A 17208-nucleotide genomic window follows, 5' to 3' on the forward strand; every position below is an offset into this window, starting at 1 on the left:
TATATTATCCAACAGCAAATGGGACCAGACATGTGCTGATTAAATATTCTGGATAATCAAAAGGTCCACATAATCAAAAACACACACTAGATAATAAAAATGTAATACAGGGATACATACATTACAATTATACATTATTTAGAGTAAAAATCACTTAAATAATAATGCAACTTTGCCTTAAAAAAACATACTAGTAGACAGCCATCTCACTTACACCCTCAATGACACTTGAACATTGCAACAGATCACAGTATTTGAGGAGAAATTGAGTCAAAATTTAATCAACTGCTAATATTTCAGGTAGTATTCAAGTGAACAACAAACATTGAGTGAAAGAAAGTAAAAAGCTGTAATAATTGGACAGAATAATACTGTAAACTTCAGAATATTTGAGTTATGCAATTTTTGCCAGTTTATTAAGTGTGCCAGTTAGAACATAGTTTGCTGCACTACAAAGGCCTGAAGATCAGCAATGTGCAGGGATTGGGGAAGGGGACAGCATGGGCATAATGGGTCAAATGGCCAATTCTGTGCTAAGGGGCAGCATGGGGGCATAATGGGACAAATGGCCTGTTCTGTGTTTAGGGACAGCATGGGCATGATGGGTCAAATGCTGAACATGTGTTGCTGGTCAAAGCACAGCAGGCCAGGCAGCAACTCAGGAATAGGGAATTCGACGTTTCGAGCATAAGCCCTTCATCATGAATGAGAGAGAGTAGCCAAGCAGGCTAAGATAAAAGGTAGGGAGGAGGGACTTGGGGGAGGGGCGATGGAGGTGGGATAGGTGGAAGGAGGTCAAGGTGAGGGTGATAGGCCGGAGTGGGGTGGGGGCGGAGAGGTCAGGAAGGAGATTGCAGGTTAGGAGGGCGGTGCTGAGTTGAGGGAAACGACTGAGACAAGGTGGGGGGAAGGGAAATGAGGAAGCTGGAGAAATCTGAATTCATAGAAGATTTTAACCTACTGCGAATCCTCTTGCAAGGATGCCTTCCTTGAAGAAGCTCTCTTCCTCCCTCTACAAGGATTTCAGTGAGTCTCTCTCTCACTGCACCCCCCAGGTCATCTCCTCTGCACAGAAACTCTTCAGCCACATTCTCAAACAGACTCGTTACCACAGCCACATCTCCTTCCTCAGCACCTGCCTAAGGAACCGACTGATCCCACACGGACTATGAATTCAGATTTCTCCAGCTTCCTCATTTCCCCTCCCCCCACCTTGTCTCAGTCGGTTCCCTCAACTCAGCACCGCCCTCCTAACCTGCAATCTCCTTCCTGACCTCTCCGCCCCCACCCCACTCCGGCCTATCACCCTCACCCTGACCTCCTTCCACCTATCCCACCTCCATCGCCCCTCCCCCAAGTCCCTCTTCCTTACCTTTTATCTTAGCCTGCTTGGCTACTCTCTCTCATTCCTGATGAAGGGCTTACGCTCAAAACGTCGAATTCTCTATTCCTGAGATGCTGCCTGGCCTGCTGTGCTTTGACCAGCAACACATTTTCAGCTGTGATCTCCAGCATCTGCAGACCTCATTTTTTACTACTACATGATGGGTCAAATGGCCCATTCTGTGCTAAGGGACAGCATGGGCATGATGGGACAAATGGCCTGTTCTGAGCTAAGGAGCAGCATGGGCATGATGGCACAAATGGCCTGTTCTGAGCTAAGGGACAGCATGGGTATGATGGGACAAATGGTCTGTTCTGAGCTAAGGAACAGCATGGGCATGATGGCACAAATGGCCTGTTCTGAGCTAAGGGACAGCATGGGTATGATGGGACAAATGGTCTGTTCTGAGCTAAGGAACAGCATGGGCATGATGGCACAAATGGCCTGTTCTGAGCTAAGGGACAGCATGGGTATGATGGGACAAATGGTCTGTTCTGAGCTAAGGAACAGCATGGGCATGATGGCACAAATGGCCTGTTCTGAGCTAAGGGACAGCATGGGTATGATGGCGCAAATGGTCTGTTCTGAGCTAAGGAACAGCATGGGCATGATGGCACAAATGGCCTGTTCTGAGCTAAGGAACAGCATGGGTATGATGGGACGAATGGCCTGTTCTGGACTCTAACGATGCTGTCAGTCTAACAACACTCAGGAAAATGCCTTGAGGAATCTGATGGGCTGGGCCTTCTGTGCTGCTGCTGCTGCCCCCAAGGCCCCAACTATGGCACCGTCCCGCCCGTGGAGTTGCTCCTGGTGCAAGTCAAATGACGTTCAGGCCCCACCCACTCACATGCCACGCCCACTCAAGCCCCGCCCCGGTGACCGTCCCTGCCCAGGGATGTTGTGACAGCATAGAGGAGGGTGTGTCCTTCTTGGTGAGGTCATCACCCTGCGCGATCTGGTCGCCATCTTGTTGTTTTGGGGGCTGTTTGTGTTGTCTCTTTCGCCCGGGCCTCGGTCTCTGGAAGCTGCCACCGCCGCCATGGCCGCCCCGCTCAGCCTGAACGCAAAGCAGCCGCCGATTCAATCCACGGCCGGAGCCGTGCCCGTCCTCAATGAGAAAGGTGAGCGCGGGGTGGGGGGGCCGAGTCCGCGGACTGAAGCCTGGGGTCGGCAGGTACAGGGCCTCCCCCTCCCCCTCCCCCTCCCCCTCCCCCTCCACCTCCACCCCCTCCCCCTCCCCCTCCACCCCCTCCCCCTCCACCTCCACCTCCTCCCCCTCTCCCCCTCCCCCTTCCCCCCCACCCCCCCACCCCCTCCCCCTCCCCCCCCCCACCCCCCCCCCCCCACCCCCTCACCCCCTCCCCCTCCCCCCCCCCCCTCCCCCCCTCCGCCCTCCCCCTCCATCCCTCCCAGACCCCCCTCCCCCTCCCCCCCTCCCCCCCTCCCCCTCCCCCCCCGGTACAACCATCCCCCCCACCCCCCCGAGCTCTTGATATAGGCGATAATGAGAGCTGGACATCACACATGGAAACGCACAGCTGGTCAGGCAGCATCCGAGGGGCAGGACTGCTTTTCCTGCGCCACACTTTTTGACACTCTGTACAGGGATCCCCTGAACGCCCACTCCCCAGGGTCTCAGTATAGACCCCCCTCCCCTCACCCCAACCCGTTGTTACAGGTGCAACTCCCTTCCCCGTGCAAGCTCTCTGTACGGGGAGTGGGTTGCTCCTGTGTACATTGATCAAGTGAAAGCTGGGTTCTGCTGAAATGTGTTTGGTTTGTTAGTCAAGTGGTGATCCCTGTAGCCTCAGAGGTTTAAAAAAACAATGACTGCAGATGCTGGAAACCAGGTTCTGGATTAGTGGTGCTGGAAGAGCACAGCAGTTCAGGCAGCATCCAAAGTGCAGCAAAATCGACGTTTTGGGCAAAAGCCCTTCATCAGCCCTCCTGATGAAGGGCTTTTGCCCGAAACGTTGATTTCGCTGCACTTTGGATGCTGCCTGAACTGCTGTGCTCTTCCAGCACCACTAATCCAGAACCTGTAGCCTCAGAGTCCAGCCCAATCCTTGTACCTTCTTTCCCTGCCTACCTCTCGTACTTGCATACTTCATTTCTACCACATGGGTTCTTTTGGCCCTGACCCTAAGACCTACGAATGTCCTTGGATATATTCTCTGCTTTCCCTCTCCCAGGGCTACATTAATGAATGGGCCACTGACTGTTCATAGAAAACAGTCCAAACACTCCCATTCATCGGTGATTATTCTGTATGGTGTGATCATGGGAGTGATTGCAACTGCCACTTCCTGCAGTCCCTGGTTCACCGAAATCAGGGAGACCCTGTCATCCTCTTCACCAAATCATGCCTTAATATCCCCCAGCACCTTTTTCCCCTTTGAGTACTTCGAGGCTCCCTCCCCCCCTCCCCCAGCCAAGATGTATGTACTGCTTTGCTCGCAACCCAATGTTACCCTGATGTGCTGTCCTACTCTGCAGCCTGTAAACAGGCCCTTTGGTCTTGCTACTCCATGCCAACCATGTGCTTCATCCAACTCTGCTCTATGATGTCTCGTCCATGGTGCTATTAATCTCTGTCTCCTCTTGGCCAGACTGGGATGAGAGTGCTGGTAACTGGGCTTCTTTGGATCACTTTTTGCTGATGATCCTGTGGTTGCTGTGTCAGGTGAGGTGTCGATGGAAAAAGTGAAAGTCAAGCGCTATGTCTCTGGTAAACGACCCGATTATGCGCCAATGGAGTCCTCAGATGAAGAGGAGGAGGACTTCCAGTTTGTGAAGAAGCCGAAAGATGCAGAGGCGGAGCCTGAGGTTACCGAAGAACTGGCAAACGATCCTCGTCTGAAACGTCTTCAAAACCGACTCTCTGAGGATGTAGAGGAAAGGTAAGAGAATCCGTGCCTTCTGGTGATTGCATGGGTTCCTACCAGGCAAACCCAAGTTAATTTTTATATATGGCATACTAAAACTGAAATTGCTGGAGAAACGCAGCACTGAGAAAGCAAAATTAACATTTTGACTCCAGAGACTCTAACATTAACTGTTTTTTATCCATAGATGCTGCTAGACCTGCTGAGTTTCTCCAGCTGTTTCTATTTTTGTTTCAAATCTTCAGTTCTTTGTTTATAATATTTTATTTGTCTCTGAAAATGACATGGTTCCACCCTTAATCTCACTGTCTGGTCCTGGACTCTATAGATCATGGAAGATGTGGATAAAATGTCTGCCCTTAGTTGATGGTAATGGAAGTGATCAGTGGTTTCCTTCAGTTAATGAGAGGAATAAAAAACACCAGAATTTTGTTGCTAACCAGGAACTGAACATATAAGCCAGGCTGACGTTTTAGCATGAATTTGATTTGGTTTAAGCTTTATTGTCACACGTACTCAAGAATGGAAGTACATGATTACAGTGTAAAGTGTATAACGAGACCACACATCTTAGGACTGAAGGTTTAGGTACAAATAGTAACATAGCAAAACAAAGTTAAAACTAAAACATTACAGTTGTTCTCAGTATAAGCAGAAAAATAAAGAAATAAAGTTACAAGTTAACATTATAGTCCTTCCATGGTGGATCAACGGTTGGCACTGCTGCCTCTCAATAACAGGGACCCAGGTTTGACTTGAGCCATAGCCAACTGTGTGCAGTTTTTACATTCTACCGGTGTCTGTGTGGGTTTACTCTGGGCTGCTCCATTTTCCCGTCTCAGTCCAAAGTTGTGTAGATTAGGTGAATTGACCACGTTAAATTGCCCATAGTGTCCAGGGATGTGCAGGCTCGGTAGATTAGCTGAATGCAGGGTTACGGTAGATTAAGGGGGATGCGTCTCAGTGGAATGCTGTTTGTAGGGACAGTGTGTACTTGATGGGCTGAATGGCCTACTTCCACACTGTAGGGATTCTATGATGATTCGAGTTTTAAGTGGAAAAATAAAGGTAAAAGTTTCTGATAAAGGGCTTTTGCCCAAAACATTGATTCTCCTGCTCCTTGGATGCTGCCTGACCTGCTGTGCTTTTCCAGCACCATGCGCTTTACATAAAAGTTCAACAGTCATCCTTAAGTGCACTCCCTGCAAGGGCTGGGTCTCCTCCACTTTGGCCTGCTTTCTGGGAAACCTCCAGCTTCCTCAGTGGTATTGATAAAGGACTGCACAAATAGAGGTGTCATCTTTCAAATGAACTGTTAAACCAACTCTCATCTGCCAATTCAAGGGAATGTCTAAGATCCCATAGCATTATTTCCTGGTGTCCTGGACAGAATTTCTGCCTTAAACAAAATTGCCAAGAAAACAGACTAACTGGTGATTTATTTTGTTGTTGCAACCTTAACGACAGTGATTGCATTGCATGGAATTCAGCTTGGGAAATCCTGATGGTGTGAAGATTGTACAAATGTTAGAGCTCTGTTGTTCTCCAAGGGTTGACACTTTCCCCCCCCCCCCTTCCTGCAGACTGGCAAGGCATCGGATGATTGTTGAGCCTGAGGTGGTGATGGAGGCGGAATCTGAGGATGAAGGGGAGCCTTGGCACATAGATCGTGAGGACACCAGTGAAGAGGAAGAGGAGGAAGTGGACGACGAGGTGAGTATGGATGTCATACCAGTGCCTAAGTAACAATCAACACGAAACAATGACATGTTAAAAAAGAGGGCAGACCCACAGCTGGAAGTGAAGTGCCGAGATACTGACTGGATTAAGGCCCAGTTCGAGGCCTATTGCAGACCCCAGAGACATTGCCAGGCAGCACAGGCCTGATAGTGACGAATCTGGACTTCTCATGAGGATGTTATTTCTTTCATGCTTGTGGCTAATGACAGTTGAAGAAAGGCATCGCAAGGAGTGGTAGAAGTAAAAAACTTTGTCGTTAAGGGGAAGCTAAATAGTGAGGAAAGAAATTGTAGTATTACCTGAGATGAAGTAGAGTGGAGCGCAAACATTGAAAGTGACCTGTTGGGCTGGATGATCTGTTTCTACACCTTTAATAAAAAGGCTTTCAAGGCTAAGGCAGCCCTTGAATTTGTCCCAAACTGCCATGGTGAGATTTGAACATGTCTCAAGATCACTTGCGAAGCCCACTGGATTACAAAAATCAGTAGTATAACCATTCTGCTTCTATCCCGGTCCAATCCTCTTTCCATGTGGCCTTTAATAATCCAAATTCAGCCGGTAACTTCGGATGCACCTCAGGCTTTGGTTTTCTGGCCGTGGAGCTGTTCTCCCAGTTGTCTGCTCACCCAGAATATAGGTGTTGGGGCTGAAACTCTCTCAGGACCTGGTATCTTTGCTGAGATGGCTTACTGCAGCCAATGCAGATAGAGAATGATTAGCTTCAGCCTCCCAATAGCAACGATCAGGACTCTGGCTGTGTTGCTGCTGTGGTGTAATGAAGACGTGGTGCCTTCCTGTTTGAAATAATCTGTCAAGGTTAACCCCTTCAATTGCATAAGTGAGGGAGCCGGAAAGAGTCAGCACCTAAACAACTACATGTTGGATAGGTTACCATGGCTGGACAAGGGTAAGGGAGTAGAGGAGGGGAAAAACTGATCTATTGTCCGATAGATCTCGGGAAGGCCATTTGCAGTCCAAACAGGTCATTCGATTCAATGGGTTTGCTCGAATCTCCACCCCATCTCCTTCATCTCAGAACATGTTTATTTTTTACATCTCCCTCACGTTTCCTAGATTTCCTTTAGGTTCATCTATATTGGTTCACCTCTACCAGTCCCAATGGTAACAAGCTCCACATTCTTGCTGCTCAGTAAAGCTGTTTGTCTGCATTCCCGATTTGAATTTAGAGGCATTCTGATTATGAATTGAGTTGTGACCACGTGGAGAGCCTCAATCAGTTGGTCAGGTGACAGATTTAGAGCCATTTCTCTGGTATCTTTGACAGGAAATTGAGCGACGTCGGGCCATGATGAGACAGCGGGCTCAGGAAAGAGAGACCGAAGAATTGGAACTTCTGGAATTGGAGGATGAAGGTCGATCTGGAGAAGAGTCAGAAGAGGAGTCAGAGTACGAAGAATATACAGACAGTGAGGATGAAACTGAACCCAGGCTAAAACCTGTCTTTATAAGAAGGTATGATTTATCTGTAAGATTTGTCAATTCACTTGGCCCGCAGGCTGGCTGGTGTGAAATGAGTGCAATAAGGAGGCCCTTCTGGAAATGAAGTTGGACAATTTAAGTAACTGGAGTGAGATTGACTCTGTTCAACTTTTCTGCCCCTTCACCATGACTGTTTGATGGGGATAGTCTAGAAGAGCTTCACTGTGTATCTGACCCCATGCTGTAACTGAACATGGGAATGTTTGGGGAGACTGTGGAGGGCCCTCTCCTTTGTGTCTAACCTTATGCTGACCCTGACTTGGGAGTGTTTCGGTACATCCCAGAGGGAGTTTAGCTCTGTATCTAACCCCATACTGGCACTGCTCAGGCGGTGTTTGATGGGGTCAGGGGGTTTTATTTTATATTGAACCCCTTGCTGTACCTGCAAGCGTTTGTTTGGGACTCAGTCAGATATTATCTTTCGTCTTACTAGATAATTGCAGTTGAAAAAGAGCGACACAGTGTGGGTGAAGAAACTGCCATTGCTGTATTTAATGGTCAGTAAGACAGACTAGAGTGAGAAAGGAATGGAAGGAAATGCTGATGGAGTGGGATGTATTATTGGGTTGAATAAACCAACAGCTGATTATTATCAGCTTGTCTTTGTGGGATTTTGCTGTGCATAGATTAGCTGCCGTGTTTCCTGAGTTTCAACAATATTTCAGAAGTATTTCATTACCTGAAAAGGGCTTTGGCAATATAAAATTGGTTTTAGTTAATTTGGTTATCTCTAGTTTTGTATGGTGAGCTTGTCTTTTGCAGCTCTCTTGCTGAACGTCTCCTTCTGATTTTCCAGGAAGGACCGTGTCACTGTGCAGGAACGTGAGGCCGAGGCCATAAAGCAAAAGGAGCTGGAGGTGGAGGCCAAGCGTTTGAGCGAGGAGCAGCGCAAATACACGTTGAAGGTACCGAGCATAGCCAATGCTCCCTGTGGGAAATCCTGCGCTGTGGTTACAGGTTGGGAATCTGGGACACCCTGGACCAGTTGCGTTGCGTCAGAACATTGATGTGGGAAGCCTGGTGGAGTACGGCTGGGTTTTGGAGACTGTCCAGTTTTTGGGGTGCACAAAATTGAAAATCTCAACACCAGGTTCTCGTCCCTTTGGAAGTACCAGCTTTTGGAGTACTGCTCCTTCATTGGGTAGCTAGTGGGGTAAGATCATAGGTCGCAACTTATAGTAAAATATCAAAAGTGTAATACAACTGATGTGATGTCTTGAACAAACCTAGTTTGCGGTTAAGTTTTTAATCACTTAGAATGGGGGTGCAGATTTTAATTGATTAATATGTAAACCCCAAACTTCTTTAAAGTCACAGTCTCGCAATAACTTAAGGTTTTGTAATAAAATGGTGACATCTCACCTCAGATGATGCATTAAAGGTGTGAGGTTAGAGTCAGACTGGTTCTATTTCCAAAGTGGGAATTTTTTGGGGTGGTATTGGTGGAGGGAGACAACACCAATTTGTGGGGATGGGGGTTAATGGAAGACCATTTTAGTAAGGGCAGATAATTCCCTGGTATATCACTGATGTGGCATCTTGTAGATTGTGGAGGAGGAGGCCAGGCGAGAGATTGAAGAGTCCAGGAGAACATTGTCAGCTCTCGATGCACTGAACACAGATGATGAGAACGATGAAGAGGAATATGAGTCATGGAAAGTGCGAGAACTTAAACGTATCAAGCGGGACAGAGAGGAGCGGGAATCGTGAGTACTGTGTTTGATCATTAAGTAGAAGTTTGTCAGAACTGCAGCAGCTACCCATCCCCTAAACCCTTGCAGCAACACAATCAGCATACAGGTTGCATACCCAATTCTCACTATCCCATATTGAAGTTACTTGGTAATTTTTTTGAGCAGCATTTCTGATGTGTAAGTACATTTCTTCCTTTAGTGTGTCTGTATTTGTAATCAATGCTTACTTTAAATAAAATTAATTTTGCTTTCCTCTTCTAATTATGGGACAGTCAGTCTCTTTCCCTGTCTCTGCGTGACTGTTTGCATGAATGAGTTGATTGTTTTGTGTTTATGAAGAGTCACTCCTTGTTTCATTCCCATCATGTGTTGCAGCATGGAGAAGGAGAAAGCTGAGATTGATCGTATGCATAATCTGACTGAAGAGGAAAGGCGAGCAGAACTTCGAGCCAACAGCAAAGCCATTACCAACAAGGCCAGCAAAGGGAAGTACAAATTCCTGCAGAAGTACTACCACAGAGGAGCCTTCTTCATGGTGAGTGTGGCTAATTTCAACCAACACTGACCCTTATGTCTGCGGTTCTCTTGTGATTCTGCTAATGGGTGCTTTAGCATGTGCTCACACTGCCATTGGTTATCCAGTGAATTGTACTGAGAAGTGTTTACAGCAAGACCGGGCTCCAACATGGCAGCCTAATACTCTGAATGCTATTGGCCAAGACTAACAACCATTCGGTCTTGTCTGAGAGGGACTGCTGCTGCATGTGGCACCAGGCCCCAGAGAGAAAGACAGCACCTTTCGGGGACAGGCATGGCTCTCACTCTTGTTCACTCATCAAGCAAGTGCTGATTATCTGCATAAATTGGACTAAAGGCAAATTTTGTGCTTTGTTTTACTGTAACCACATTTGGTCTATTTTGGGAATTATGCATCACTTAATTAGTATAAAATACCCATTGCTGTGTCAAATGAACTGATCTTTTTAATATCTAACAGGATGAAGAGGAGGATCTTTACAAACGGGACTTCAGTTCCCCGACACTGGAGGACCATTTCAATAAGACCATTTTGCCCAAAGTCATGCAGGTACGGTATTGTGCATCTCGATTACTTGATGTTGCACAGGCACAGACGGTACCAATATGTGTGCGTTCCTGTACCACTACTGTCTGATAAGGAGCAGCTTCTGAGCAGTTTAGAAAAATGCACCTTTATTGCTTTATGGGGACCTGGGATAATGCCAGAAAAAGACTGGGTTTCAGAAAGAATCGCAGCTCTGGATGTTGTGGCATAGAAGGGGATCAGCTGGAAGAACAGTGTCTTTGTAGTCAGATGAGTAGAGGAAGATACTAAGTCCCACTGGACTCTGAGAACATATATGACATAGTCAGAGATATACAGCATGGAAACAGACTCTTCAGTCAAACCCGTCTATGCTGACCAGATATCCCAACCCAATCTAGTCTCACCTCCCAGCACCTGGCCCATATCCCTACAAACCCTTCCTATTCATATACCCATCCAGATGCCTTTCAAATGTTGCAATTGTACCAGCCTCCACCACTTCCTCTGGCAGCTCATTCCATACACGTACCACCCTCTGCGTGGAAAAGTTGCCCCATAGGTCTTTTTTATATCTTTCCCCTCTCACCCTAAACCTATGCCCTCTAGTTCTGAACTCCCCCCACCCCAGAGAAGAGATTTTGTCTATTTAGCCTATCCATGCCCCTCATGATTTTATAAACCTCTATAAGGTCACCCCTCAGCCTCCGACGCTCCAGGGAAAACAGCCCCAGCCTGTACAGCCTCTCCCTGTAGCTCAAATCCTCCAATCCTGGCAACATCCTTGTAAATCTTTTCTGAACCCTTTCAAGTTTCACAACATATCTCCGATAGGAAGGAGACCAGAATTGCACCCAATATTCCAACAGTGGCCTAACCAATGTCCTGTACAGCTGCAACATGACCTCCTAACTCCTGTACTCAATACTCTGACCAATAAAGGAAAGCATACAAAATGTTGCCTTCACCATCATATCTACCTGCGACTCCACTTTCAAGGACCTATGAATCTGCACTCCAAGGTCTCTTTGTTCAGCAACACTCTCTCGGACCTTACCATTAAGTGTATAAGTCCTGTTAAGATTTGCTTTTCCAAAATGCAGCACCTCACATTTATCTGAATTAAACTCCATCTGCCACTTCTCAGCCCATTGGCCCATCTGATCACGATCCTGTTGTAATCCGATGTAACCTTGTCCAATTTTGGTGTAATCAGCAAACTTACTAACTGTGCCTCTTATGCTCACATCCAAATCATTTATATAAATGATGAAAAATAGAGGACCCAGCAGTGATCCTTGTGGCATTCCACTGGTTGCAGGCCTCCAGTCTGAAAAATAACCCTCCACCACCACCCTCTGTCTTCTACCTTTGACGCGTTCTCCCTGTATTCCATGAAATCTAACCTTGCTCGCCAGTCTCTCATGGGGAACCTTGTCGAATGCCTCACTGAAGTCCATATAGATCACATCTACTGCTCTGCCCTCATCAATCCTCTTTGTTACTTCTTCAAAAAACTCAAATCAAGTTTGTGAGACATAATTTCCCACGCACAAAGCCATGTTGACTATCCCTAATCAGTCCTTGTCTTTCCAAATATATATACATCCTGTCCCTCAGGATTCACTCCAACAACTTGCCCACCACCAAGGTCAAGCTCACTGGTCTATAGTTCCCTGGTTTGTCCTTACCACCCTTCTTAAACAGTGGCACCACGTTTGCCAACCTCCAGTCTTCCGGCGCCTCACCTGTGACTATTGATGATACAAATATCTCAGCAAGAGGCCCAGCAATCACTTCTCTAGCTTCCCAGAGAGTTCTAGGGTACACTTGATCAGGTCCTGGGGATTTATCCACTTTTATGCGTTTCAAGACATCCAGCATTTCCTCCTCTAACATGGACATTTTTTCAAAATGTCACCATCTATATCCCTACATTCTATATCTTCCATGTCCTTTTCCACAGTAAATACTGATGCAAAATACATCTCCTGCGGCTCCACACAAAGGCTGCCTTGCTGATCTTTGAGGGGCCCTATCCTCTCCACAGTTAACCTTTTTCCTTAATGTATTTGTATAAACTGATTGGATTCTCGATAACTTTATTTGCCAAAGCTATCTCATGTCCTCTTTTTGTCCTTCTAATTTCTCTCTTAAGAATACTCCTACTGCCTTTATACTCTTCTAAGGATTCGCTTTATCTATCTTGTCTATAACTGACATATGCTTCCTTTTTCTTAACCAACCCTCAATTTCTTTAGTCATCCAGCATTCCCTATATCTACCAGCCTTTCCTTTCATCCTAACAGGAGTATACTTTCTCTGGATTCTCGTTCTTATTTCTGAAGTTTTCCCATTTTCCAGTCATACCTTTACCTGCGAACATCTGCCCCCAATCAGCTTTTGAAAGTTCTTGCCTAATACCATCAAAATTGGCCTTTGTCCAATTTAGAACTTCAACTTTTAGATCTGCTCTATCTGTTTCCATCACTATTTTAAAACGAATAGAATTATGGTCGCTGGCCCCAAAGTGCTCCTCCACTGACACTTCAGTCATCTGCCCTGCCTTATTTCCTAAGAGTAGATCAAGTTTTGCACCTTCTCTAGTAGGTCCATTCACATACTGAATCAGAAAATTTTCTTGCACACACTTAACAAATTCCTCTCCATCTAAACCCTTAACACTATGGCAGTCCCAGTCTATGTTTGGAAAGTTAAAATCCCCTACCATAACCATCCTATTATTCTTACAGATAACTGAGATCTCCTTACAAATTTGTTTCTCAATTTCCCTTGACTATTAGGGGGTCTAAAACATAACCCCATTAAGGTGATCATCCAGTTCCACCCAAATAACTTCCCTGGATGTATTTCCGGGAATATCCTCCCTTGGTACAGCTATATTGCTATCCCTTATCAAAATGCTACACCCCCTCTCTTGCCTCCCTTTCTGTCCTTCCTGTAGCATTTGTATCCTGGAACATTAAGCTGCCAGTCCTGCCCATCCCTGAGCCATGTTTCTGTAATTGCTATGATACCCCAGTCCCATGTTCCTAACCATGCCCTGAGTTCACCTGCCTTCCCTGTTAGGCCCCTTGCATTGAAATAAATGCAGGTTAATTTCAGTCCTACCTTGTTCTGTGCTTTGTCCCTGCCTGCCCTGACTGTTTGACTCGCCTTTGTTCTCAATTCTACCTGTCTCAGATAGAAATCTTTCCTCACTATCTGCCTTGGTCCCACCCACCCAAACCCCCCCACATCGCCACCTTACTAGTTTAAATCTTCCCAAGCAGCTCTAGCCAATCTCCCTGCCAGTATATTAATCTCCTTCCAATTCAGGTTCAATCCATCCTTGTACAGGTCACTTCTACCCCAAAACAGCTTCCAATGATCCGAAAATGTGAATCCTTCTTCTGTACACCAGCTCCTTAGCCATGTATTCATCTGCTCTATCCTCCTGTTCCTGCCCTCACTAGCTCGTAGCACCGGGGATAATCCAGATAATACTACCCTTGACGATGAGTAAAGTTCAACTGCTGTCTTATTTGTTGCTTCACTGACCTACACTTCATCCAGGAAAATGCACAGCACATTGATCAGCCTTCGAAAGAGAGGAGCTGTCTGTGTTTCTTGTGGATTCTTTGTCAGAGTAATGTACTGTGTAATGGAAGATCCCACCGGCAACTATAAAACTCCTTTTTTAAATATTGTCTGATCTCACTTTCCTGGCACCTTAACCATCTGTTGTAAAAGATGGGGAATGAGAAAATGCAGTTGCTCCCTGAATGACATGTGCCATTTATTAACTGTAAAGAATGATTCACTTGGCCATACCTCCACATGGGAGAAAGTGGGGAATGCTGGAATCTGAGCTGAGTAAGGATACCAACTTCAACCCATCTTTTCTACTTCTTTAGTTATTTTGTCTCAAGCCTTTTATTTAGACTTTAGAAATTTCAATTACCAAGGGAGTAACTGAAAAGTTTTCAGATTTAAATCTGACAAATTTCAATGATGTGTTATATTCAGCTTTAATGGACAGTGAAGATCGAATACTAGCTTCCAAAATGAAATTTAACCAATACATAAAAGAAAAAAAATCTGCAAGGTATAGGGGAGATTCTATTGGGGAGGTACAACAAATCATGTGGCACCTTTTTCAAAGAGCCAGCCCCATCGTGATGGGCTGAAATTATGGCTAATGGACTACACTTTTCTAGCGCTTCATTCTAAAGTTTTCTTCACTGATGTTTTAAACTGAAAGTGGGTTTCATTTTACTCCCTTCAGGTCAAGAACTTTGGTCGTTCGGGGCGGACCAAATACACTCACCTGGTTGACCAGGACACCACCTCATTTGACTCCGCGTGGGCCCAGGAATCTGCTCAGAACAGCAAATTCTTTAAACAGCGGGCAGCTGGTGTGCGTGATGTTTTTGAGAGGCCATCAGCCAAGAAAAGGAAGACCACGTGATCCTGGGGAGGCAGGGACATTGTAGCTACACGCACTTTGTGCTTTACAACGAGCATCAGAACTCTCACACGGGATTGTACCAGCCCTCGTTCCAGGTTCTAAACCTCCTTTGTTGACGTATTGTTTCCTTTGCTGACAATACTGTTCACACAAGTAATTTAAAACTGTTTTTTTTAAGTAAAACAAACATACTTTCTGAAGAGTTTACAACCCTGTAATCATGTATTTTTTTTCCCTTTGCTGTTGTTTTATCAAACTTGATAAAAACTGAGTTAGTGAATTTATTTATAATGTTCTTGTTTCATTCGTATGGGATGGGCTGTATACACTCCTGAAGGAGAAAGACCTTCCTGCTCAGGAAACAGTGAGATCCTACACATTGACAAATCAAACCCAAGACATTGATTTACAATTCAATTACATTACAGTGTAAGTAGAAATTGCAGTGCAAAAGTATTAAGAATATTGATTAATGCATTGTGAAAATCTGGAATGTGCAGTCTGAAAGGTTGGTTGTAGCAAATTCCAAACAAACTTTCAGAACCACCGAGAACTGATGGCACAGAAAGATGCTATTCAGGTCATTGTGTCAGGTGTCGATCCAAGTGTTTTTTTGAATGAAATGAGTGTTTCTGCCTTACCACCAAAACCAACAGTGAATTCCAGCCACCCACTGCTCTCTGGGTGTAAAATGGTCTTTCTCATGTCCTCTCTCATCCTCCTGCCAGCCACTTTTAGTTTGTGCTGTCTGGTAACTGTCCGCTCTGCTATGGGGAACAGTCTTTCCTGTCTACTCTATTCAAATCCCTAATGAGTTTGTACACCTCAGTTAAGTCACCCTTACACTTCCACTGCTCTACGGCAAACAATGCCAGCCTATCTAATCTTCCTTTTATGTCTGCAATTTTCCAATCCTGTAGCGTTCTTGTGAATTGCCTCTGTAGTCTCTCATGTGGAATAGAATACATACAGTGTGGAAGGAGGCCATTTAGCCCATTGAAGAGCATCCCACCCAGACCATCTGTGCCTGTAACCCTGCATTTCCCGTGGCTACACGACCTAGCAGTACCAATCCATGTAACCTGCACATCTTTGGACTGTGGGAAGAAACTGGAGCACTTAGAGGGGACCCATGCAGGCATGGGGAGAACAAATAAACTCCACACAGTCACTTGAGGCTGGAATTGAACCTGGGGATAAGAGGCAGCAGTGCTAACCACTAAGCCACCATGCTGCAATTTCCTGTATGCGGTGACTCGAACGGTTATGTAAAATTTCAGCAGTGGCTGACAATTTTCTACAGTTCCAGCATGATATGCTAGCTTATGTTTTCTATACCTTATCTGATAAAAGTAGGCATCTGTATGCTTTCTTTACCACCTTGTCTTGCTGTCCTGCTACCTTCAGGAACCTGTGGACATACAATTTATGTCTTGCTCACTTTACCCCTTTCCACATTCTCCCATTGATGTATTCCCTTGTTTTGTCTGAATTCTCTTTCGCTCCTTCGGATTGAATTCCATTTGCCACTTTTACATCTATTCTGATAACTTCCTGCAGTTTGACAGCTGTCCTCTTCACTTTCAACCATGTGGCTAATTTTTACGTCACCCACAAATTTCCAAGTCATGCCTATCATATTTAAATTCAAATCATCGTCGTCATCATCGTCAGTGGTCCCTCGCAAATTAAGATGACTCTTTCCACCCTCGGGATGAGTGTGTAGGTGGCTGTACAGACCAATGCAGCTACTGTTATATTTGGGGCACGTGGTGGTCACTGGAAGGCGTGGGTGGGGCATTGGTGTGGCAATGTGCTCCTTGCGTTTGTTTCCCCCGGCTTCTGCTTTTCCCAAAAACAAGTCTCTAGGTGCTCGATGCCTTCTTGGATGCACCTGCTCCTGTTTAGATGGTCTTGGTCCAGTGATTGCCAGGTGTCGGTGGGAATGCCGCACTCCTCACCTGCCCCCCTTTTAAAAATATCCCTGAGGCGCTTCCTCTGACCACTTGGGGCTCGCCTGCTGTTACAGAGTAGAGCATCTGCTTGTGGAGCCTCGTCTCGGTCATATGGATGACGTGCCCAGCCCATTGTAGCTGATCAAGTGGGGTCAGTGCCTCGAGGCTGGGGATGTTGCCTTGGTCGAGGATGCTGATGATGTGTGTCTGTCTTCCCAGCAGATTCACAGGATCTTGTACAGGCAGCATTGGTGGGACTGTTCTAGTGCCTTGAGGGGTCTGCTGTAGACAGTCCATATCTCAGAGCCATATAGGAGGGCAGGAACCACCACAGCTCTGTAAACCATGATCATTAATATATAAACCAAATAGCAAGGGACCCAGCACTGAGCTATAAGACATTGGAGCAGAATTTGCCCCATTGATTTTGTTCGACAATTCAGTGAGATTGTGGTTGATCTGATAATCCTCAAGTCCACTTTTATTTCTTTTTCCCATAACCCTTGATTCCCA

General features: G+C 45.9%; 1 protein-coding gene across 1 annotated transcript; it reads left to right on the forward strand.

Annotated features, from left to right (window-relative positions):
- The first annotated feature begins 2328 nt into the window (after positions 1-2328).
- mfap1 (microfibril associated protein 1) lies at positions 2329-15024 on the forward strand. The gene is made up of 9 exons (XM_060853626.1): positions 2329-2508; positions 4071-4287; positions 5856-5985; positions 7298-7485; positions 8309-8417; positions 9058-9218; positions 9582-9741; positions 10204-10293; positions 14558-15024. Exons 1-9 carry the CDS (start codon positions 2427-2429, stop codon positions 14738-14740), a joined length of 1320 nt encoding a protein of 439 aa, XP_060709609.1. The 5' UTR covers positions 2329-2426; the 3' UTR covers positions 14741-15024.
- The last annotated feature ends 2184 nt before the right edge of the window (positions 15025-17208 follow it).

This window comes from Hemiscyllium ocellatum, chromosome 42, assembly GCF_020745735.1.
Source record: "Hemiscyllium ocellatum isolate sHemOce1 chromosome 42, sHemOce1.pat.X.cur, whole genome shotgun sequence".
Lineage (NCBI taxonomy): Eukaryota > Metazoa > Chordata > Chondrichthyes > Orectolobiformes > Hemiscylliidae > Hemiscyllium > Hemiscyllium ocellatum.